We start from the raw sequence: 22,719 nt of genomic DNA, 5'->3' as shown, positions 1-22,719 counted from the left end.
CGAAACCAATATAGAATTGACATATATCTCCATTTGTGAGTTTCATCTCTCACCCTTTTATGTTGTACTAAAAAAAGAAAAAAAAAATATATATATATTACAATCTTTATTTTAAATTTTAAAAAAATTGTTGCAATCTTTATTTTAAATTTGAATGAGTATTGCTTCCGATCGATTTTTAAAAAATGTATCACTGGGATATAATTTTAGAGAAAAATAACACTAGAGTAGTTTTTTTTTAATTGTGAATTTTGATCGATAAAATTTAAAATTTTGCACCTTCATTTAACTTAATTTTATGTCAAACTTAGTTTTCATTAAAATTAAGAGTAAAATTTGTTTTTTTTTCCATTTGTTACTTGTCATAAAATTAATAATTATATAATTTATTTATTAACAATATCTTTAAAGTACATTAGATTAGACATATTTATTTATCTTCCCTTTTCTTTTGTCGAAAATATTATATAAGGAATACAAAGACCTACCTCCTCTAGAAAGGAAGTTTAAAAAGTAAAATCAAAGTTCAAATTTTCATTCAAAAATTTTTAAAATATAAGACTAAATATGAATAACTCTATTATATATTTCCGAAAAAAGAATCGTAATAGTTATTGACGGCTACATATACCTAAACGAAGGTTCAGGTAAACTATTAGTAATATTTGATTTACATTTACTAAAAAAACAAAGTTCGATTTACATGCATTTTAATTCTCATCATATTACCATCAACTATTAGTAATATTTGATTTACATTTACTAAAAAAACAAAGTTCGATTTACATGCATTTTAATTCTCATCATATTACCATCAATTAATGGATAGGATTGACCCATACCTCCAATTAAGAGGTTGTATGTATTAATTTTTTTTTTTCATGAATTGTTATAGCTACAAAATGAAACCTATGACATCCTTTTTCTTTTCTTTGGAAAGTATTGTGCATAACCCCGATGCAACGTCAGAGAGTCAAGTTTATTGAAGACCTATTATGTTACAAAATAACATGAAACTGAATTTCTACACGGCCAATGAGTAATTTTCCTAAAGAAATCTACTCATTAAAAAAAGAAGAGCGAAGAAGATTACCCACCTGAGGGCGATCAGAAGGAACTACATTCAAAGGATATTCCAATAATTCATTATGCATGATATTAAACTGAGCAAGAGAAAAGAGAGAGCAACAGCAATGACTGAGTGAAAATCATCACCTAGAATGGTTCCATTTCGAATTTTCGATTAAGAGGCAACTTAGCGAGACATGACAGCACGAGATGGGGAAAAATATGAAAAACCATGGAGTGTGCAATCCGAAAGGACGACCCGACATTCATTAGAAGTCAAAGTAGATACAAGAGACAAATAGGCTAAATTCATTCACACTACACACTCAAGATCAGCGAAGAGCAACTACACAATATAAGTCATTGTCTCAAGCCAAAGCTCTTGGGCCAAATTCACCACTTACACTACCCAAAGGAGGTCTTCCTACTTTTTTCCACGAAGTTTAGTTCCAAGAGCTCTCTCAAGCTTGGTAATTATTTGTTGATTTGGAATGGCTTTCCCAGACTCGTACTCCTGAATCACTTGTGGCTTCTCATTAATCAACTACTCGACAAAAACAAAAATGTCAGTCACGTCTCCATAAGAAGAATATGCAGTAAGCCCCTGAGCGCGAGCAGGGCAGGGGGAATAGGTAAGGTTCATAGAGTAAATACTAATAAAGTTACAATTACAACTGTGAAAGGGTGCACAAAAACATGTAAAACGAAGATACATACTTGAGCAAGCTGAGACTGCGTAAGCTTCTTGTCGGTACGGGCCTGCATAATTGCCTTCTTCAGCTCAGTTGGTACCCGATCATCTGCGGTTGAAGTAGACGAGAAATAAATTTAAAAAAAAAAAAACTAAAGAAATAACATCAACTTAGCTCCTTGTTATTTTATTATAATTAAGAAATGACATATTTGGCAATGGGAAACTATAAAAGAGAAGAATGCTGTGCATTCCCTGATTCAAAGTTATCTCAGTATAATTAACTGATTTGGCCGATTCATCCAAGCGTAAGGGGAATCCCACCCCTGTCTCAGCCAACTTAGATCCAATTCAATTATACCTTTTAATTTTTTGTTCTATATATAGAAACGAAGTCTTTTCATAAACACAGTGAAAAGATTATGATGGTAGATTGTTCTTATACCACTAGGGGTAAAATACAGCTGCTGCATCTAATAGACATAGTAAAAAGGGTTATGGGGAGTTGACCATAAATTCAAAAAATATTTTTCTTTTTTTTACAAAACTTAATTTCCAAGTTATCGATATATTTACTTTCCTTTTTGTTTAGATAAAACCTATACATTATCCAATTTTTCATCCTCTATCCTCATGTACGACTAGGATTCATTTATCAACTCCCAGAGCTAAACAAATAAGTATGGTCAGAAAATACCACCAAGAACTATAAAGTTCAAATGTGAAAAGATAACAGTGCAAGCCCCAAAATTTCCAAGTAAAGATACTTTCCAGATCTCAAAATTACATAATTTGCAGATATCCCATGTCAGAAAACTAAAATTTATGCCAAGAAAACGTGAAAATTGAAAATTAACATAACATAATTTGCAGTTTGTAATTCACATACTGCTCTCTAGGCACATATTAAATATTCTTCGGAAGACACCAACATGCATAATGTACTCAATAAACAATGAGAACAAAAAAAGTCTGAACACTAGCAAGAAATAGTATAGTATGGTAAGGAGGGAGCAAAGAATAAACCGCAAGTTTCAAGGTCGATTCATCATTTGCCATTTAAACACCACCTACATTAATCTCTACAAGGCATTAGGATCTAATTTACTCACGAGTAAGATTTTCTGTCTCATCATCCAACTTCCTGGTATTCAAACTAGTACTGCTTGAAGCAGCTTTGTTTGTCCCAGCATTAGCTGCAAAAAAAATCACAAGATATCCAAAGACATATTAAACTTATGATTGATGAAGTTACAAGATGATAGTAAAACACATCGTACTTGACCTCCTATGACCTTTGAAGACAATAAGGTAACAGATCCCATTATGAAATAAGTGAACTGATTTTCTTTGCTTTTCTTTTCTTTGTTCTGTTCTTTTTAGAACATATATGAAATGAATGTATTCTGGAATATTTCTAATATTAACTTCGATAAGAAGCTTTATAACAAATTAACATTGAGGCCTAATGAAGAGGGAAGAAGGTCGAGACTTGTGAATGCAAGAATTAAATAATTAGTCAATTAAAGTACATCAGCAACACACAGATATAGACCAAAAGAATAACTCAAAATATAGTCATTACTCAAACAACGAAGACAACATCAAATTTCCAGTTCAACAAACAAATCAACATGGTACGAGTTCGCTGTCACTTGTCAAAGATAAGACAACATTCATCATCGGACGAGTTAACTGGCCTATTAGAATTCAAGTATAAGAAAATTACGTAGACAACCTACAAATAATGAAAACAGCATAAAAATACGTCTAAATCTAAGTTCTACATTCAGTCCATGACGCGTTGATTCGCCATCTATCAATTCAAGCAAACTTCAAAATACAATAAACAAATGCCCATTTGGATTTATTGAGATGTCATATAGCTACATCACACAATTAAAACGTCAAACATTCACATGTGCGGCACTATTAAATCCTATCCACTCTTCAATCACAATCGAACACCTTTTCAGTCTAAAAATAAAAACCCCATAACATCTCAAATTTAAGATCAGGAACCATGCCAGAAACAAGGAAAACAAAAAACAAAAAAAAGAAGAAAAAGAATACTATTGCAGGATTAAGGTTGTTCATAACTCATCAATGTGAGAAAGTAAACAGAAGTGAGAGACAGAAATAGGAGCAAACATTTCTTTAAGGTTTCGATCTCGGCGCCGGAGCGGCGAGCAGCGTTTACGGCTTTCTCGTCCTTCTTGGCGGCGGCGTTGGGTGCCTTCTTCCTGATGACAACGGGTTCCCAATCCTGTGAAATCGGTCCAATCCCAGACATTTCCCTCTCCTCTTCCTGCAACTCTCTGCTGTCGATAACGATTTTCCGCGGTGGCTTAGGGTTCGAAGATACGTGCCTAGAAATGAAAAACGCTGATATTCTCCCACGCCTCGGCGGCAGCGGTAGAAATATATATAAATATCCACATGGATTTTTTCCCTCATTTTCAGAAAATTAAAAAGCCTAAAAATATCTATCTGACAAAGATAAACAAAAATCAAAGGGTTCTTTTAAAATGGTTAGTTATTAGTTTCACATTTAATGTAGTAAAAAATTACAATGGAATAATTCCGTAAAACAATAGATTAGTGTTTATTAATAGAAAGAAGTTATAGGTTTACTTATATATTTAAGCCTAGGTGAGACCTTTTTTTCTTTTTTCTTTTTCTTTTTTTGAAAAAAAAAGTGTATTAAATTAGAGTCATTTGGACAACCGTTGAGGGGAGATCTCCCTTTAATATATGTGAAAGCCTGAGAGAAATAAGAAAGCTAAGAAATACGACTAAAGATGAAACTCAAAATTTTCCAGCGTATATGAACGAGTTTGTTGCAAAGAACATGAGCGAAACATGAGCGAAAGAGATGGAGGTAAAGGTTGGGGATGATTCCTCACTTCAAGCAACCAATTTAACTCATCTCTTAAAATTGTGATCTCACATAGAATTACACGAATTGGTGCAAGAGAATCACATTCCACTTGAATATGCGAACAATTTACCATTATATCCTTTTTTTTATGATTTATGAAATTCAAAATGGTCTAGTTGGTAAGTTACCATTTAAATCCCTTATTTTAGGTTGATTTAAACTTTCCAAAATTAAAAAATATCCAAATAATCCCACCCAAATCCCAAAAAATCTTTTCTTTCTTTTTTGAGTCGGCGATCCCAAAAAATCCTCTTTCCGTTTCTTAATCCCACCCAAATTCCTTCTACAAACATTTCTTCTTCCGCCACATTCTCGTTGCGGGCCGTTTCTTCCCCAACCTCCATTTTTTTCGTTCGTTTGCTGCATTCATTCACCCGTAGTAGTTCATTGCGTGAAGGCTCCTTAGTTATCATTGTCAGCTGTCGCATGTAGCAGTTCATAGAAGACCATCTGTATTCGTCGTGTGTTCGTCGGCTGCTTGTCAACCTTCTCACCATTATAATAAAGTGAATGTTTGTTTTGTCTTGGATTTCCTTTACTCCGTTCAAAAGTATTAGTTGATTTCATAATGGTATATTTTTAATACCGGTATATATTCAATGGGTATTTTCAATTTCTGATTTTGTGTGTTGTTTTGAACAATATTCCCTCTATTTTGGTACTGGTTTTTGTTTCCCTCTACTTTTTTTTACGGTGTAACCCTTTAGATTAATTATTTTGGTACCAGATTGTATATATGGGGATGCAATATATATCTACAACTAAGTAATCACAATATGTTAGTCGGATATATTTTATATTTCTTGTTTAAGTAGTTACGTGATTTCTTGTATACCTTCAATATTAGGTGTCTTCGATTTTGTCTTGTACTCTGATGCATGTGTAGAATATTTTGGTCAATTCTTGAGGTATATTTGATAGTCTTTTGAGTTTTGTTTGTTACTTGAGCTATATTTCATATGCAATAGTAAAAGATTATATTCGGATAATAAAATATAAACAGTATCTTACACATAATGGAGATGAGCAAAAGTTGAAAACATAACCTCAAATATCCAATTAGTATAGAAGGAATAGTTAAAGAGATTTGCTTTCACCATGGTTAAAACTTCATAATTTTGCAGATATAGAACTTGTGATCTCACAAGGTCATTAATGTTGTTATTCCATGAGAATAATAGTTAGACTATCGAACTAATTGGCTGGTTGATTTATTCATAAAAACATCAATGAAAATGTTTATGGAAACTTATTAGAGTGGAGTGGAAAAACCTTTTTCTACTTTTGAATATCAACAGGATATATTTTATATTTATATTATAGGTTTATTTTTAATTGTATTTGATTGCATTTCCTATGTTAATGTCACCAAATAAGTTTATATCCAGATGTATTTTATATCTATTATTAAGTATCAAATTGAAAAATATAATCCAATTCTATTGCAGCTGAAAGCTTGTGATGTTATACTTCATAATATATCTGTCTGCTTATTTTCACTAATGCAAAGGAAGCAAAAGATTGGTTTATGTTGAACATGTTAAAATAAAAACATTTGAAAGTAAAGTACCAAACTTTTACTAAATCAATGCTTCTATATTCTACAATCAAAGGAAAGCATATGGAAGAATATTCTTCACACAAAAAAAATTAAAGAAGAAGCCATATTATTAAGCAGCAACCGAAATTCTTACATGCAATTGCTAAAACCCTAATGCTGTCTACCACCCTCTCCTTTCCAATTTCTAATCCCCAGCCAAAACAATTACATGCAACTAATGAATTTGATTATTGAATTTTACTTCTTTCTCAAATTTCCTTATGCAACTAACAAAATTTGTATCTTTTTGTAATTAATATTGGTAAATCGTGGGTCGTAATTAATACTGCAAAATCTTGAGAAGAAATCATGATAAGAAAATTTATGAATGAATTAAGGGATTACGGTTGAAAATTGGTATGGGCGTATTATAAAAAAATACTACATGCAGAAAAAAGTAAAATTTAGAAAACTTTAATATTTGTAAAAATAACTTTATAAAACAGTCCTACGAAGATTAACTCCATAATTTATGGTGTCTTCTTAAGGTCCAAGTCCAGCCGAATTGACATCGAGGCCCAAGAACAAAAGCAACTTTATTTGAGCCAATCCGTATGCCACGCGAGGCAAAAATATGTGGCAGTTGGGACTTGAGAGAGCAAGAAAGTTATTTAAAGGATGAATAATACTCCCTACTTTTCTTTCCTAAAAAAAAAATACTCCCTGTTTACATTTTTGCTGACCCTAAAAAACACAGAAATTTTTCCTTAAAAAAAAACACAAAGTTTTTATATTTTTCTGTATTTTAAAGTTTCAAATTCATAATCTAAAAACATAAAATACTAAAAAACTATGTTCATAATTTCCACTGTTACGCTGAAAACAATTTTTTAAAACAAATCTACAAAACACGATCCATTAGATTCAGTGAATCTTAAAACAACTAATCTAGATTGCATACCAAACAAATCATAATTTTTTAAGAAAATAAACAAGATAGGTCTTTTTTACCGAGCATAACGGCCCTATTGTTCTGATGGAGAGAAGAACCTATGATTAGCTTTTCGGGAAATTTCCAAACGAACAATTTCAACGAAATCTTTCAATTTCTTATTTTACTATGTTCAACTCTATGTATTCCTCTATCCGTAGAGTACATTGAATGTACAGAAATGGCTATAACAGAGTTTCTGTTATTCGTATTAACAGCTACTCTAGGAGGAATGTTTTTATGCGGTGCTAATGATTTAATAACTATCTTTGTAGCTCCAGAATGTTTCAGTTTATGCTCCTACCTATTATCTGGATATACCAAGAAAGATGTACGGTCTAATGAGGCTAGTCTTCTATCCAATTTATATATAAAAAAAAATCTAATGGTAGTCAGTAAGAAATAAACACACAGCACCTAAATATATTTCGACAAACAGGTGGGGAGTGGCTGTGGAGTAGTAGTTGATGTGTGACACTTAGTTCTGTCGCCCATCCTAATTTACCAATAAACAAATATGTCGTTTTACCCGAATATACATTCTTCCTAGTTTCTGCCACCACCAAAATCCAAAACATCATATCTACACCTATACTATACCAATCCGTTTCGGGTCCCCAACAACGCCAAGAACCTAATCCCAATATAGAATCCCACGCTCCTCTCCTTAGGATAAGGTTGCAAAACTTTCCTTCCAACTACCCATTCAAAGTAGTGCTTTCAAAGCGAATCAATGAGTGTCATTTTTTTCTATCAGATTTCTGCCCTATTTATTGGGCCACGTGTCACGAGATGATATATATCAGATTGGATAAGTACAACAGCAGGCTACGGTGTGAAGGAAGAATAAAAGAATAATTACCTTAAAATAATCTGGCACATTCATTCACAGCAAAAGGGAGAGAAGTCAATCGCTGGTCAAATCTCCAACTCCGGGAAGGTGAAGAATATTTACCAGTACCACTTCAAGTTGACAAAGAAAATATACACGTTAGATCAATTATCAATGTACCAATTTAACAGTTACCCATAAGATCATATAAAACAATGATTAATATGTCAAGTCTATATGGTCGAATGTAATCATTATTAAATTTGCACAAAATTATAATAATAATTAAGTCACTTGCATCATTAAACGTCAACTTGAGTTCAACAAGTTAAGACATTTATCTTCATCCAAAGGATCTTGAGTTTGAAACTTCACCTCTACTTGTTGTACGGAAAAAAAACATCACTAAACCATGACTCGAGCTGAACAGTGTAAGTACATATCACCAAGTTGGGTCCTATAAGCAAGATGGGGACTGGATATAATGATGCTGTATATATTTATCATTGTGTCCTATCCTATCTCACTAAACATCGACAAAAAGGAAAATCTAATTTCCAGTTTCCAGACTGATCACAGGTTTGTTTCTGTAAATAAAACGAAATACTATTTGCAAAACGGAGTCCAAACAATCCCCTCACTCAATTATCAAAATTGACTAAATCATTGGAAAATGATAACTTAATGGTGCTGGTCGCAGCTCGTAAGCAGTTAAATTCACCCAAAAGCTACGTACCGAGAACATCAAGTGTAAAAGCACTTTTCTAAAGAATGAGGTAAATCAAGTTTCCTGTGCAGTAAAAATACAGAAGGGACCTGCGATTTGACAATGGAGAAAGTAATCATGTCACTTGCAGTGATGTTTTGATAGGGATGAGTCATTCGTCAAGAAGATATGTTTTACATATAAAAAAAGTATCAAATGTAGGGGCAAGCTGACCAGCATAAAAATGGATAATAATCCAATCCACATAAAGATATGTAAGCCCCACACCTTTATTTGGAGAAGCACATAATCAACTTAAGTAGTCAATTTTCGAAGCAATGAGGATGCCCACAAATCACACACATATACCACATACTATCAATTGGATAACATAAAATAATATTAAGAATCCAGCAATGACCACCCAACATGAGATTTATTCGAATGACCGTCCCAATTTAGTCTACACCAAAAGCCAATCATTCAAATAACTTTTCCCTGTTATGGATGAGTATAGAATTCATTATGATTTATTTGATGCTTTATAAAGGGAGCTTTAGATGCTCTGCTCCTCCCAGGCCAAAAGAATTGAGGCAAAGAAAGTACCTTTAGTCCATGACCTTTATACAACACGTATAATAAAACATACATATATATCAATATATCACTATATGTCCGTATGTCAAACAAGATGCGTATCCAAGTGAACCAGGCCCAACATAGGAATAGGGCTGAAGTATGATAAATGCGTGCGTATATTTAAAGGTAATTGATGATTTAAAGTCTATTATATTCTTATCGAACAAATGCTAATCTGTAAAGTCTAAAATCACCAATAACTATATATTCCTAAGAGTTGAAACATTTCGTACGTACCAAGTTACTAACAATTTTTTGTGCTAAATAGGCAAGAATATTTGCTGCTTGATTTTGTCCTCTAGCCATTAAATTTCTACTTGTCATTAAGTGTAAAACAATTATTCATTTGTCGAACAGAGAACAACTATACAACTATATAAAAAATACTTTCCGTTTCTTCTTTTCTAAAAAATCAACCAAAACTTAATTTGTTCTTGAGATACTAAATGTGAGATGCTCTCCAATGACGTAAACATAACAGAAAAAGAAATTGAGGGGGACAATTTACATGGTTATGCAGTCCAGGGGCGTCAAAAAGAGCCCAAGTGACATACCAACAGCAGTTGGGCACAGGTGCTGCTCCTGTACTTGGTTGACTAACACATACGGAATAAATTAGTGTTGGAAAATGGAAATGAAATTCTGAAGAATTATAGGGTTTCTAAGTGAACTTTCAAGTTTCAACTGATAGTGGTAGCAGTTAGGTAGGTTCCCTCATTCACACGCTTGCTGAAGTACGCATGTAAAATTTAAATGCACCGTAACTTTCAAGCGAAAAGTATATTGGGACTTGAGATGTTACCAGGTTGCAAGGATTTTCTATTTCAATATCAGATGCTTGCTGCCTGTTGCCTGTACCACACTATTGGTCAGTAGCAGGAGAACAATCCAAATCCCAGAAGGCAATAGCCAACTTGCAATCATCGTGATTGTGCAGACGAGTCCCCCTGGTGTGTTTATTAATGAAATCTAGTAAAAAAGAATGAAAATCAGGAAAAAAGAATAAGTATCAAATTCAAAAGTAGTAGTTGAAAGCAACAGTAGGATTCAAAGTTCCTGGCAAGGAATAGAATGAGAAATTGGAAGTGCAATATCAAATTATGCAAGTATATTTTTGGGCACTAGCAAAACCAAAAAGAGGGAATTGGATGAAAGTGGGCGATCCTGACTGTTAAAGGATCATTGGAATTTAAGTTGCTGTTGATGGAGAGTTTACAGCAACAGGCATAATTCAAATTGACTAAAAGATTTAGTTTTCATGATGCAGTGGATTTTTTGTACCAAATCCACCGCCAAACAAAGTGAAAAGTCCCAAAATTTTGAGAGAAAACTTCTCTAAATCCATTTCAATAAATAACATTTGAAAGTTTTTTATTACATTTCAAATGGCAAGAAAATGAGATAAGTAATTGAATACAAAATACTAAGTAACAAGTTAATAAAAACTAGTTAATTAAAATTAACCATTTAACTAAATAAAAATATTGAACTCTCATCCTACGTCATCTCAAGTCTAAGAAATTACTCTTGGTCTTAAAAAAGACAAATTTTTAAGAAGAAAAAAACTCCAATTCCACCACAAATTTTGCAATTGACATATATCTCCAACCAAAGACGGTAAGTTTGATTCTCTGTCCTATATATTATACCAAAAAAATCGGATGCTGAAAAAAAATAAAAAGGGAGATTTTCAAAAATAAAATTTAAAACTATTATTTCCTTTGAAGCTTCTGGGTGGGTCTGGCTCGGGAGAGTCGGTGACAGGGAGGTCCCATCCATACCTGGAGACAGGGGAGGCAAGGCAAACAAGATATAAAGTGTCCAACTGGACGAATTTACCCTCCATAGTTCACGCACGCGCCAGGGAAGTCCGTGAAGAACCATTTCCTGATCCAGATACATCGTATTCACGTGGCTTTCCAGTTTCCATTGCAAGACAAATCCACCAGCTTCGATTACTGTTTCTCCCCTAGTCTCTCCTTCCCCACGAAGGTGAGAAAAAGGGGGAAGGTGCGGAAAATCGCCAGTAAAGAAGAGAGTTACCAATCAAGAGGGATGCTTTGATAAACGAGCTGCAGCCATATCAGCGAGTGAGTCAAAGCATACGACCGACCGAAATGGCCGGAGCTTCGATAAATGACTTGCCGGACGTTATCTTATCGAACATACTGGCGTTGGTCACTGACACTCGGACCAGGAACTCACTATCTCTTGTATGCCGGAAATTCTTGTCTTTGGAGAGGGCAACGCGCTTTTCACTCACGCTGAGGGGCAACGCTCGCGACCTCTACGGGATCCCGACGTGCTTCAGATCTGTAACGCACTTGGACCTCTCGCTTCTCTCGCCGTGGGGACACGCGTTCCTCTGCACGTCGCCTGATCCCCATCTCCTCGCCCACCGCCTCCGCGGCCTCTTCCCATTAGTCACCTCTCTCACCGTATATGCGCGATCCCCAACTACCCTTCAAATTCTCGCCCGTCAATGGCCTGGATTGCGCCATGTTAAGCTGGTTCGATGGCATCAACGGCCGCAATCCGCGCCCGGGGAGGACCTCGCCCCCGTATTCGAACATTGTCGATCTCTATCCACACTGGACCTATCGGAATTCTACTACTGGATCGAGGACCTTCCTCCGGTTCTCCTAGCCAACCCTCTGACAGCCAAATCAATTTCAAAGCTAAATTTGATGACGACGTCGTTCACTGATGGTTTCAAATCGACGGATATACAAACCATAACCGAGGCTTGCCCCAACCTCAGGCAGCTTCTAATGGCGTGCACGTTTGATCCCAGGTATTTCGGGTTTGTAGGAGATGAAACTCTGTCCGTTATAGCTACTAACTGTCCAAGACTTAACCTTCTTCACCTTGCCGACACCTCGACATTGGCGAGTTCCCGAGGGGACCCTTCCGCCGATGGCTTCACGTCAGAAGACGCGAGGATTTGTACAACTACTCTAATTGAGCTGTTCTCCGGGTTGCCATTGCTCGAGGACTTGGTTCTGGATGTTGCTAAGAATGTTAGGGATAGTGGACCGGCACTAGAGGTACTTAACACTAAGTGCCGGAAATTGAGGACTCTTAAGCTTGGGCAGTTCCACGGGATCTGTATGGCGGTCGGCTCGCAGCTCGATGGGATAGCCTTATGTCAAGGGCTTGAGTCGCTGTCGATCAAGAACTGCACGGATTTGACTGATATGGGTTTAATAGAAATTGGTAGGGGATGTGTGAAGTTATCCAAGTTTGAAGTGGAGGGATGTAAGAGAATCACAGTGAAGGGTTTGAGGACAATGGTGAGTTTGCTCAAGAGGACTCTCGTGGATGTCAAAATTTCTTGCTGTGTGAATCTTCATACCAGAGCGTCTTTGCGAGCCCTAGACCCAATTCGAGATCGGATACGCCGTCTTCATGTCGATTGTGTGTGGGAAGGCTCTGGAGAAGACTACGAACTTGAAAACGAAGCTATGAGTGGTTGGAACTTCGATCTCAACGAAGTTGACGAACTTCCCATGCCAAGCCACAGTGCTGATACTAGCTATTCCACGGATGGTCTCTTTGAAGGTGAAAACAATGGTGGATATACAAGGAAGAGGAAGAGATCCAGATACTCCGCAGGCGCTGATTGTTCCCTCTCTATGCAGTGCAATGTTAGTGATTTGTGGGGCGAGAGATGGGATAGTTTGGAGTACCTGTCTCTTTGGATTGGAGTTGGTGATTTTCTGAGTCCATTGCAATCCTCCGGTCTTGAGGATTGCCCTGTTTTGGAAGAAATTCGGATCAAAGTCGAGGGAGACTGTAGGGGGCGGCACAAACCAATGGATACATTTGGGTTAAGCATCCTTGGGCAATATCCTCAGCTATCGAAGATGAAGTTGGATTGCAGTGACACAATAGGCTATGCGCTAACCTGCCCACCAGGCCAGATGGATCTCACCTTGTGGGAGAGATTCTTTCTGAATGGAGTTGGTAGTCTAGGACTTGATGAGCTTGATTATTGGCCACCACAGGACCGGAATTTCAACCAGAGGAGCCTATCACATACCGCCGCTGGGTTGTTAGCAGAGTGTCTCACTCTGAGGAAGTTATTTATACACGGAACAGCTTATGAACACTTCATGAATTTTCTGCTTAATATTCCATATCTGCGGGACGTACAACTAAGGTTGGATTACTACCCAGCACCAGAGAATGATATGAGTACAGAGATGAGAGCCGGCTCCTGCAGTCGCTTTGAAGCTGCACTTAACAGCCGCCAAATCCCAGATTGAGATCAACAAGTGTCTGATGCTTGTGCTAGTTAGAAGAGAAGGCAACCATATGGCTTCTCCCTGGTTAGGAATCAAGACACGTAATTTCTTTCTCATCACTAGTAACTTTGAGATTAGCTGTATCACTTGTGATTTCTGACACTTTCATGGGAGGAATCCATCAAAATTAGTACTAATGTAGATGTGTGAAACGATTTAGTCAGAAGATGTGGGCTTTTTAACTCTGCACTAATGAAGAAAGATACCAAGATAGTTAAGAAACGATGCAACAATTTCAAGAACCGAACTAGTTTAATCTTAAATCCTCCTCAATAATATCTGTAAAACAAATCCAGCATGGGAGTCTAAACGAGAATATCTAATCACCTTCATCTATCTATGAGATTGTCCTGCTAAATGATAGTTGATATGTGATCAAGGAAAGGATGAATTTATAGCTAGATATGCTATAAATGTAAGACCAGGTCGAAGTTTTCATACCCCTATATACTAGCATTAATCAAGGTTTCATTGTACAACCTGACCTTAGCCTAACCTTTGAGGTTGAGTACTCTAACGCAAACCTGCTCTCTCTTCGCACATAAGAGCCCAGAGTAGCCACTTATATATTCCCAGCTACGGATAATCTCCCATATTCTAGAGAAGTATTTGTCCTCGACCGAAAAACAACTCAAAGATCCGATATACGGATGACTCCCCATCATTCTTTTAGGGGCCGAGCAATCGACACTATGGAAAGCCAACTAAACCTCCTCTATCTGCTATGTGTGCATGTCGATTCTGAATGCTGTTGTTCCACAGTACAGATAGTAGTCAGGTAAAGGGAGGAAAAATATGTGAACTGTCGAAACGTGGGAAATATTCTTAGTCATGTATGCAATGCTTCTATGTTACTGCCACTGATTTTTAGGTAAATTACTAATGTTTAATTGAAGGACTGAGTTCTACTAAATACAATTGAAAAAAACAAACAAGTAGCAACAGGACCAAATATAAAAGAATAACATATAATTGTTTTTTGAGTCTTTTGATGTTTTTTTTTTGAGTTCGACAACATGTTGGAGTGTAAACAATCTTCAACTTCTTCGACGAAAATACATGTCTTAACTAGTTGAGTTATACTTTGACAAGAGTTTTTGATATGATTTGTCATTTCAGTAATATATACTTTTCTTTTTAATATAATAAAAATCAACCAATAAAAACATATGACTTAAAACATGGGTAGCAAATACCATTTACGAGGGAGTAGGAATCCAACCTTTCTTCATCTTTGCAAGGGCCAGAATACAGTGGGTTAAACTTCCAAGTCTCTACCAACTGACAAAAATAAAAAAATCTTACCTACAAATTTATAAACTTAAATTTATATCTTTGTATTCATTAATATTTCAAGTTCCAGATGTTCAAAAGAACCGGATACTCGTGCCAGATCTCTTATCATTTTCCAATCAATTGTTCATGCTATCTACCAAGTATGATTTGGTAAAGGTGGAGATCGAAACTGTGAGCCATTGGTGCGGTCATTTATCATCTTGTTTTATGGACATGATTATCAAGGCCACTAGAGCAGTTAAATGGTCTTTTTCGAAAAGACAGGTGGCACAAATTAAATAAAAGACAAGCTCCAACTTAAAAAAACAGATGCTATGCAAAATAAGGAGAGGAGAAAATCCTCATGTGTTGTGGTTGTATAGAGCGTGCCAACATATACTGTCATCACTATGCCTCACTTTTTAGCTGATGAAATGAACTAGTAAATACAGGGAGTTGATTTTACGCACTCGAGAACCAATTACAATAATAGCTTCTTCGTGCACGCCTAAGATAAAAATTAACTAAGAAAGCACAATGAATCAGTTACCGATTTAAACAGGACGAAAATTTTTAAGTTCAATCTATGGCATCGAAGCTATGATTCATTCCTAGAAGTAGAACTCAGCTCTTGTTAAATACATCATTCAGAAGTTGCAGGGAAACCATTAATTAAGCAACTATACAAAAATATATTGAAGAAAATAGATACAATTTCGGGTGAGGGAACTCACCATCAGAGTGAAATACATGCCCAGGAGCAACACGCATAAAGCACCAAATCAGAAACTTACACCGATTGAAAAAGTGAAGATACCAAAAGACAGACGTCCAGAGTCTCTAGATGGAAGACATACCTCTAAATGGAAGTGGTATCACAAAACTCTTCAAAAACTCTTGAAGGAAAAACATCTTCGAAGTTCCAACATCTGTGCCTGTTGTTCGAGGTAAACATAGTACAAAGTTATTCATCAAAGGTCTAGAATACGTCAAACGAATGAGGATGCAAACTCCCCCAGTCAATTCAGAGAAATCGGTTATCACATTTTAAGTAGTGATCCGGGGGTTTAAGACTGGAAGTTCTATAATATTACCCATTGGGAAGAGTGATCTTAATAAGCGATCTGAAAGTAGTAGACAACCAATAAAGATCAAGTTCCAAGCGTACAGACAATTTCAAATTGTTAATCACATATGCTTCGTTTAGAAAGAATTAACCATAGACATCTTGGTCCTCGGTGAGTATAACTATGGTGGACCTGTTATTCCTATCCTCTTGGATATATACTGTAATAAACAGTGACACTCGCCAATATGCAAACAAAAATATGAATGTCGATAAACTCCGATCACATAAAATTTTGTGGAAGCTTCTCGATTGCCAAACTGACTACCTGGGCATCACCTTCAATCCTCGAACGCCGAAATTCTTAGTTTCTTCTCCCAACCAATATTAAACAAGACGATTTGACTCTGAAGTAACAAATTCCAAACTCATACCTCAAGATATATTTGAGTTTCTGTTTCTGCGCAGTGCTAGAGTTTGCCGCCAGGCACCAACAGATCGACAATTGTAAATCCCGATTCTCTCCTCAATGCAAAAGGTGAATTGATCAAGACATTAACCCTCGTGCATCCACAGCCTCGTCGGTATCGTCGTTTCTTTCAGACCACCGGCGACTGAAACGAGGACGAAGTAGCTGATCGACGAATATTGCAATGCTTTTACTCGCAGAGAGAGGCAGATCTTAGAGTCGTGCGCGGAATCCATCGTTAACTTCCCCCGCGAAGAACTAAAAATCATCTTTTATTTTGGTAGCTTCGCGCTCTTTTCTTCCGCGTTCTAGAGTCGCAACGTTAAATTATAAATTTGAGTTTTAGAAGTATCAATTTAATCTGCAAAAACCTAATCCGAATTGTTATGGGTAAATTCTTATATGCCACGTGGCCGCGGTTCCTAAAGACACATGGTCTGTGGGCTTCGCCCAATCACGTTAAAGCACGAGGATAATCATGAAACTAAGCCCCATTTTTTTTCTTTTTTTCTTTTGGAATATATGAAATGGGGGGAGGGATTCAAACTTTGATCTTTTGATTGGAAGAGTGTGTCAATTACAAAGCTAAACTCATAGTGGCAATTAAGCCCCAAATCATATGCATTAATTTGCAACTTTTAATACCGTAAGGGCAAAATTAAACTATGTTCATATTCAAAAAGACTAAATTCAAGTGTTTTTTTATTCATTTATGTTGTTTGTTAAAATTATTAAGATAATATTATCGACCCCCTCTACATGTTGTTTTTTTATTTTTTGGGCAAAAGCCAACAACATTAAGAAAAAACAACAGGACGAGATATGAAGAATCCATAACTGTGATGCTCGAGAATATATGAGGGGTACATTGATGAATCGGTACCACATCCAAATAAGAGAGATCTTAAAATCATGAGAATATGATAAAAAATGCTTAAATGAATCGATAGTTAGTGCGTATATCAATAAGGTGTACTTTTGATTTTCAATGGCTCGATCATAAAAACTCTAAAATTGAGTGTTTTGACTCGTGTTGGCCTGTAGGACAGTGTTCGCAATATGCAAAAAATAAAATACCACAAGAGATCTCTTCACATATATGAATATCCAAATGTTCAAAAGCTATGCATCGAACAAGGCCAATTTGTGTAATAATTAGATATGATAGATATTAACAATACCATCCTAGAAGATGAGTTAATTAATACTTGAATTTAGAGTACTATTTAATATTTTGAAAAACATAAAAAATATTCACTTGTTTGACAAAATTTTATGGGTCGAAACACATTTTTTATCTTTTATTTCTATGTCTAACAAAAATGTTATTATTTAATTTAATTTTTCAAATATAAAATAATGCGGGCCTTGACTTTCGAGTTCTTCGTCTTCGTTCAAAATTCACACGAGCACATACCAATGGTAGCACGTGAGAGAACCCCATTGACGCGTTTCTTTCCATATTGTACGAATTAAGTGTCATCACATGATACTGAGCAACTTGCTCTTAAAATACTTTATAGACCGACATTTTATATTTACCAAAATTTGCACTTCACATTGAAAAAGAGGACTTTCCCCCACACATTAGTTTCTGATTTTTTAAGAACAAATTGTTTTCTTCCATTAAAGATTGGTAAATTCAACTCTCCCATGGCCATCCTCTGTAAGTTACACTCTGACCCACTGATTAATTCTCTCTCTCCCATCTGTCCCTTTGCCTTTATTATTGTCTCTCTGATTTTTTTTAAAAATTCATGCATGGGTTGGTTCAGATTCTTGGACAAAACCTCTCTCTCTCTCTCTCTCGTCTCCTTTCTTTTGCAAATACAGCTTGTTTTCTTCTGCTGTTGTCTGCGAGGAGTAGATCGAGCTGGTTTCTGGGTCGGTGCCGACTTCAAAGAAGGCTTTATCTTTTAATCTGTAATTGCGGTTAGTATGTTTGCTGTTCCATAGCTCATTTAATTCGAAATATATGAACAGAGAGTGGGACTTGTTTGTTAAATGACATTATTGGGTTGATGTTGATGTTCTTGTGCAATCTGGATCAAATATCGAATTCAAATTGTTGTATCTGATACTTAATTCCAATCTCATTTTCTGGATGAGTATTCTTTTGATCGAAGTAAGTTGATTGAAGGGTGCGTCCATAATGAATATAAGGTGTTTGCTGAAACGATTCACTGAGTTCCAAGCTTCATTCGAAGTGGTTTTTTTTTTTTTTTTTTTTAAATGGATTTCGAGCTAGTGCGTCATACAAATTTCAAACATTGTGTAAAATTTGTTTATAATTCCAAAAAAAGATTTTTTACATTCTTCTGTCACATTGATCAGTAGATCAACCTAAGATCTTAGCTGCGGTTGTTTTTTAGCACCTTCGAACAGCTTTGCTACTCTGTGTAGCATTTTAATATGACCGTGGTCTTCTGCAGGAACTACCACATGACTTCATTAAGGAATTTGATGGAAGACAACCAACTGGATTTTAATCAGCCTCTTCTTTCCGTGAGGCGTTTTTCATCTACAGGAACTCCATCAGAGACTAAAGAAAAAACCAGCACTGAACCCAAAATTCCTCCTCTTCCTGTATATAAATCAGAGTTGAAATCTGGTCCGGTGAGGAATCCTGGAACCGTTCCTTTTGTATGGGAGCAGACTCCAGGTAAACCCAAGGATGAAAGCACAAGAAAAACTCGGATTTTGACACAGCCTCCCCTTGTTCCGAAACTCCCACCCGGAAGGGTCCCAAATGTTAAGCAAGAAGTTCCTATTTCTATGAATGCTTCATCAGATGAAAATGCCAGAGAGGCAGGAGAAGATAAGGCCATTTGTGAGTCAGGGATTGAAGAAGAAGAAGAAGACGATGATGAGGTTTTCAGGGATGCAAATGATAGATTTTCTCGATCCGAATCCTTCTTCTTCAACTGTAGTATTAGTGGAGTGAGTGGATTGGAAGGTTCAGAAATTAAACCATCAGGGGCTTCTTCCATGGATCCACAGGCTCGGAATTTCATGATTGATCGATTTCTGCCTGCAGCAAAGGCAATGGCTTCGGAAACACCTCCACATACTACCAGAAAACAAACTACTACCGTTGAGCGACCAAGGGAAATAAAGATGGTGACAAATGGGGGTAGGCAGAGTCGGCCAAACCTGCACCTTCAGACACATCATGTTCAAGAAATATGCAGGGAAGAAAGTGATGATGAAGATGATGTCTATTATGGGTCTGGATATGCTTCTGCTCGGGGCTGTGGTTTGCTTCCTCGGTTTTGCTTAAAAGGTTCATTTGTCCTTTTGAATCCAGTACCTGGATTGAGAATGCAGGGCACTTCAGTACGTAAAATTCGGAATAGCTCAATTGGGGTACCGTCTTCTTCTCTAATTATTTTAATTTGCCTTGTGACTATGTCAAAAAGTCTAACTGTTGAATCTGTACCATTCAATATCTACAGAATCCCAAAGACGCTGCAAATGAGAGACGAGTGAGTAATGGTCAGGGAATAACTCGGCTGCAGATGGAAGAAGATGCAAGTAAGTCCAGCAAAAGCAACGGCAAAACTTTTAATCAGGAGCGAGATACATTTTCTTTATACAGGAATTTGCAGGGTGAGGGCATATCCAACTACCCATATGAACTTTCCCGAGCTGTTCATACAAATGTAAATCCTTATCTTGGTTGGACTGAAAATGCTACCAATTCAGCAACAAATGAATATGATGAACCACATAGAAGAAGCCTAAGTAGCTTCCAAGCATTACTGGGTGACGACGAATCGGGTTCAGCTAGTCCTGCTGTTGAGAAAACTCTCTACATAGACTCTGTACATAAGATTAGATCTCCCAATTCAAGTTCAAATTCTTGGGATATGAAGGGCATAAGTTTCAGTTCAGATATGATCGATGATGCTTCCATGAAAAGTACTGAAATGAAAGAACCATATCTACTTGATTCTGCCACCCAAGATATCAAGAAGTTGAACGCTGCAGATGAGAAAACAAATCTGAAACCTGATAGTTTGGTATCTGTGGGTTCCCACTTGCCCACCTCCTCAGATAGAACATTTTTTGAGGTAAAAGTGGATTCAAATTACTCCAGATTCAAACTGGGACAAAATCAGGATGCTGTGAAGTTGACAAGTTTGCAATTTGCTCAGAACAAGAACAAGAAGTTTGATTTGGAAAATCAGTTTCCCTTAAAACCAAACAACCGAGTCGATTCTAATTGTATTGCTAGTGATACCCCTGCATTGGTAAGCTCAGATGGAACTCACAATGAGAAGATTATAGACAGGAAACAACCTGAGAAATCAAGTTATGAAGGGAATAACCTTATTATTCCAGACTATGGCAAGAAGCTTGAGTCGGACGGCAAAATGCTTATGGAAACTGGCATTCAAGAAAGTTTCCATAGTCCTGCTGAGGACTCTCCTGACCTGAGAACTTCAGAAGATGCCACTAATGGAAACAGAGATTCAAAAAATAAAATTCTCAAGAGGGAAGGCAATGAAGGCAGTTCTCGGTGTGGTTACTCACGGCTGTCTTTTGCTCCACCTCCACCAAAATCTCCATCAGACTCTTGGCTAAAGCGTACTTTACCGACTTCGAGAAACTCTTCGTTTTTGCAGTCTTCTCTTGCAATGCGAGCAAACCCTGTCTCAATAACCACGTTGCCTGATCCCAAGTCAGAGTCGATTGTTAAAAGCTCCGATACAAATCATCAGCATCTGCAGTTTCCAAAGGTAATGGAGTAACCCTCCCTTTGATGTTTTGAACACGTTGTTAGTTAACTTCAACTTCCCAAGAGATAGGGTAGAACTCAGTATTGAAATATAAAAAATAGAAGAGTTATAATAACTCCCAAGTAATTCGAGGTAATTGAAGTTGGACCTTCTTCTTTCTCAAGTTTTTTTTTAGTTCAACAAATGTAGGGATTGAGGGTTGAACTTCCGTCTTATGTGGAAGGAGCAAGGCGTCTTAGACCGCTTAGCTATCCTCATATTAGCCTTTCTTGAATAGTCCAGTCTTAACCACGCTATTTATAACAAATCTCTACGGTACTAAAAAAACAATAAAATGCCTACTACCAACTTTCTTTGCTAATTACTAATATACCTTTTAATGTCTCAGTAATATTCCTAATTCATCCCAACAGCCATTCCTATTAGAGTTGTAAGATATAATGTTCACAATTTTTTGCATCAGGAACTGCTGTCATCTATACCTGAAGTTTAGATCAAGGGAAGAAGCCTGCTCCAAATTTCATTTGGCTGTGAGTATGCTACTTTCCCCTTGGTTTTATGGGTTTCAATGTTCCAGAATCTCTCACTTTGAGTCTTATACTTTTTTTCCCTTTTGCTTGCTTTAGAAACAGTGTAAAAAATAACTGTAAATGGGCATTTGTACTGTTAGGCAAAATTTGATAATGTTCCTGTTGTAAATTGTACTGTAAAGAAACAATGATGATCCATAAATTTACATGGAGAATAAAGGAAGCATACGATACTTTTACACTATAGTACGAAATATTTTATGAAACAATAATTATTTGTGGACCTGCTTGTTCTTGTTCATGTGCTGCTGTCTCAACCTGTGTTTTTCAGAACCTTGTTTCTCCAAATTCATTCATGGGTCCTGACTCATCAACGAATAGGATAAATCTTTTAAGGTGCAAATAGAATTTCGTATCAGTTACAGATGGGAGTAAGATATATGTTGAACCTCAAACCTAAAGAGATAGAGTAATGTGCCTTAACGCTAAACTAGGCTTATTTTAGCCCTTTTTTTTAACATATTTTTTTGGCTACTTATATGTATTAATTTTGTTTATATAGTGCAAATTGTTTGTTTTTAACTTGAAAATAAGTTTAGTTCATCTATGTAGTTTAATTTCTAAATTCTAACGATTACAATTATTATCTCAAATAAAAAAACAAATCATTACAGTTAATTACTGATGTTAAAAATAATAAATTTGTTTGATGTAGTATTACAACGAAATTCAACCTTACCAAATGACTAGCGACTCATAGGTTGGGCCAAGCCCAGCATAGTCCCAATTCAACCGGCCCATGTTGAAACATTTTTTACTGGTGCCATACATGACCTATATTATTTAAATTTAAAATTTTAAAATACAATAACAAAATTGTTAAAATCATTAAAAAAAATGGAATAAACTTTTTTTTCCTTTG

At 36.2% G+C, this 22,719-nt stretch overlaps 3 protein-coding genes and 1 long non-coding RNA gene across 4 annotated transcripts; 2 read left to right on the top strand and 2 right to left on the bottom strand.

Annotated features, from left to right (window-relative positions):
* Positions 1-1,306: 1,306 nt before the first annotated feature.
* Positions 1,307-4,177, bottom strand: MBF1A (multiprotein bridging factor 1A). The gene is made up of 4 exons (XM_022292377.2): positions 3,911-4,177; positions 2,872-2,955; positions 1,786-1,868; positions 1,307-1,612 (listed from the first exon to the last, which is right to left on the bottom strand). The coding sequence occupies exons 1-4, from the start codon at positions 4,050-4,052 to the stop codon at positions 1,493-1,495; spliced, it is 429 nt and encodes a 142-aa protein (XP_022148069.1). The 5' UTR covers positions 4,053-4,177; the 3' UTR covers positions 1,307-1,492.
* Positions 4,178-11,275: 7,098 nt separating this feature from the next.
* On the top strand, positions 11,276-13,940 carry MAX2 (RNI-like superfamily protein). Its single transcript, XM_022292267.2, has one exon. It carries the CDS (start codon positions 11,526-11,528, stop codon positions 13,674-13,676), a length of 2,151 nt encoding a protein of 716 aa, XP_022147959.2. The 5' UTR covers positions 11,276-11,525; the 3' UTR covers positions 13,677-13,940.
* Positions 13,941-15,662: 1,722 nt separating this feature from the next.
* On the bottom strand, positions 15,663-16,859 carry LOC148211613 (uncharacterized). Its single transcript, XR_015790224.1, has 2 exons — positions 16,491-16,859; positions 15,663-15,925 (listed from the first exon to the last, which is right to left on the bottom strand). It is a non-coding gene; the product is annotated as an uncharacterized LOC148211613 (long non-coding RNA).
* Positions 16,860-18,040: 1,181 nt separating this feature from the next.
* Positions 18,041-22,043, top strand: LOC111016765 (uncharacterized). The gene is made up of 5 exons (XM_022292274.2): positions 18,041-18,191; positions 18,301-18,457; positions 18,958-19,891; positions 19,981-21,267; positions 21,731-22,043. The coding sequence occupies exons 3-5, from the start codon at positions 18,968-18,970 to the stop codon at positions 21,758-21,760; spliced, it is 2,241 nt and encodes a 746-aa protein (XP_022147966.1). The 5' UTR covers positions 18,041-18,191; positions 18,301-18,457; positions 18,958-18,967; the 3' UTR covers positions 21,761-22,043.
* Positions 22,044-22,719: the final 676 nt, after the last annotated feature.

This window comes from Momordica charantia (assembly GCF_013281855.1).
Source record: "Momordica charantia cultivar OHB3-1 chromosome 4 unlocalized genomic scaffold, Mcharantia_2.0 BLBB01000004.1, whole genome shotgun sequence".
Classification (NCBI taxonomy): Eukaryota; Viridiplantae; Streptophyta; class Magnoliopsida; order Cucurbitales; family Cucurbitaceae; genus Momordica; species Momordica charantia.
Note: the sequence above shows the minus strand (reverse complement) of the source record. Positions and strands in the feature narration are given on the sequence as shown.

What these genes read in the sequence shown, in the direction of transcription:
- MBF1A (XM_022292377.2), bottom strand. Translation starts at nt 4,052, where the DNA reads ATGTCTGGGATTGGACCGATTTCACAGGATTGGGAACCCGTTGTCATC. An exon ending in TGAGACAGAAAATCTTACTC is followed by an intron (nt 1,869 to 2,871) that starts GTGAGTAAATTA and finishes CTTCAACCGCAG; the next exon opens with ATGATCGGGTACCAACTGAG. An exon ending in CGCAGTCTCAGCTTGCTCAA is followed by an intron (nt 1,613 to 1,785) that starts GTATGTATCTTC and finishes TTTGTCGAGTAG; the next exon opens with TTGATTAATGAGAAGCCACA.
- MAX2 (XM_022292267.2), top strand. Translation starts at nt 11,526, where the DNA reads ATGGCCGGAGCTTCGATAAATGACTTGCCGGACGTTATCTTATCGAAC.
- LOC111016765 (XM_022292274.2), top strand. Translation starts at nt 18,968, where the DNA reads ATGACTTCATTAAGGAATTTGATGGAAGACAACCAACTGGATTTTAAT. An exon ending in TTCGGAATAGCTCAATTGGG is followed by an intron (nt 19,892 to 19,980) that starts GTACCGTCTTCT and finishes CAATATCTACAG; the next exon opens with AATCCCAAAGACGCTGCAAA. An exon ending in AGCATCTGCAGTTTCCAAAG is followed by an intron (nt 21,268 to 21,730) that starts GTAATGGAGTAA and finishes TTTTTGCATCAG; the next exon opens with GAACTGCTGTCATCTATACC.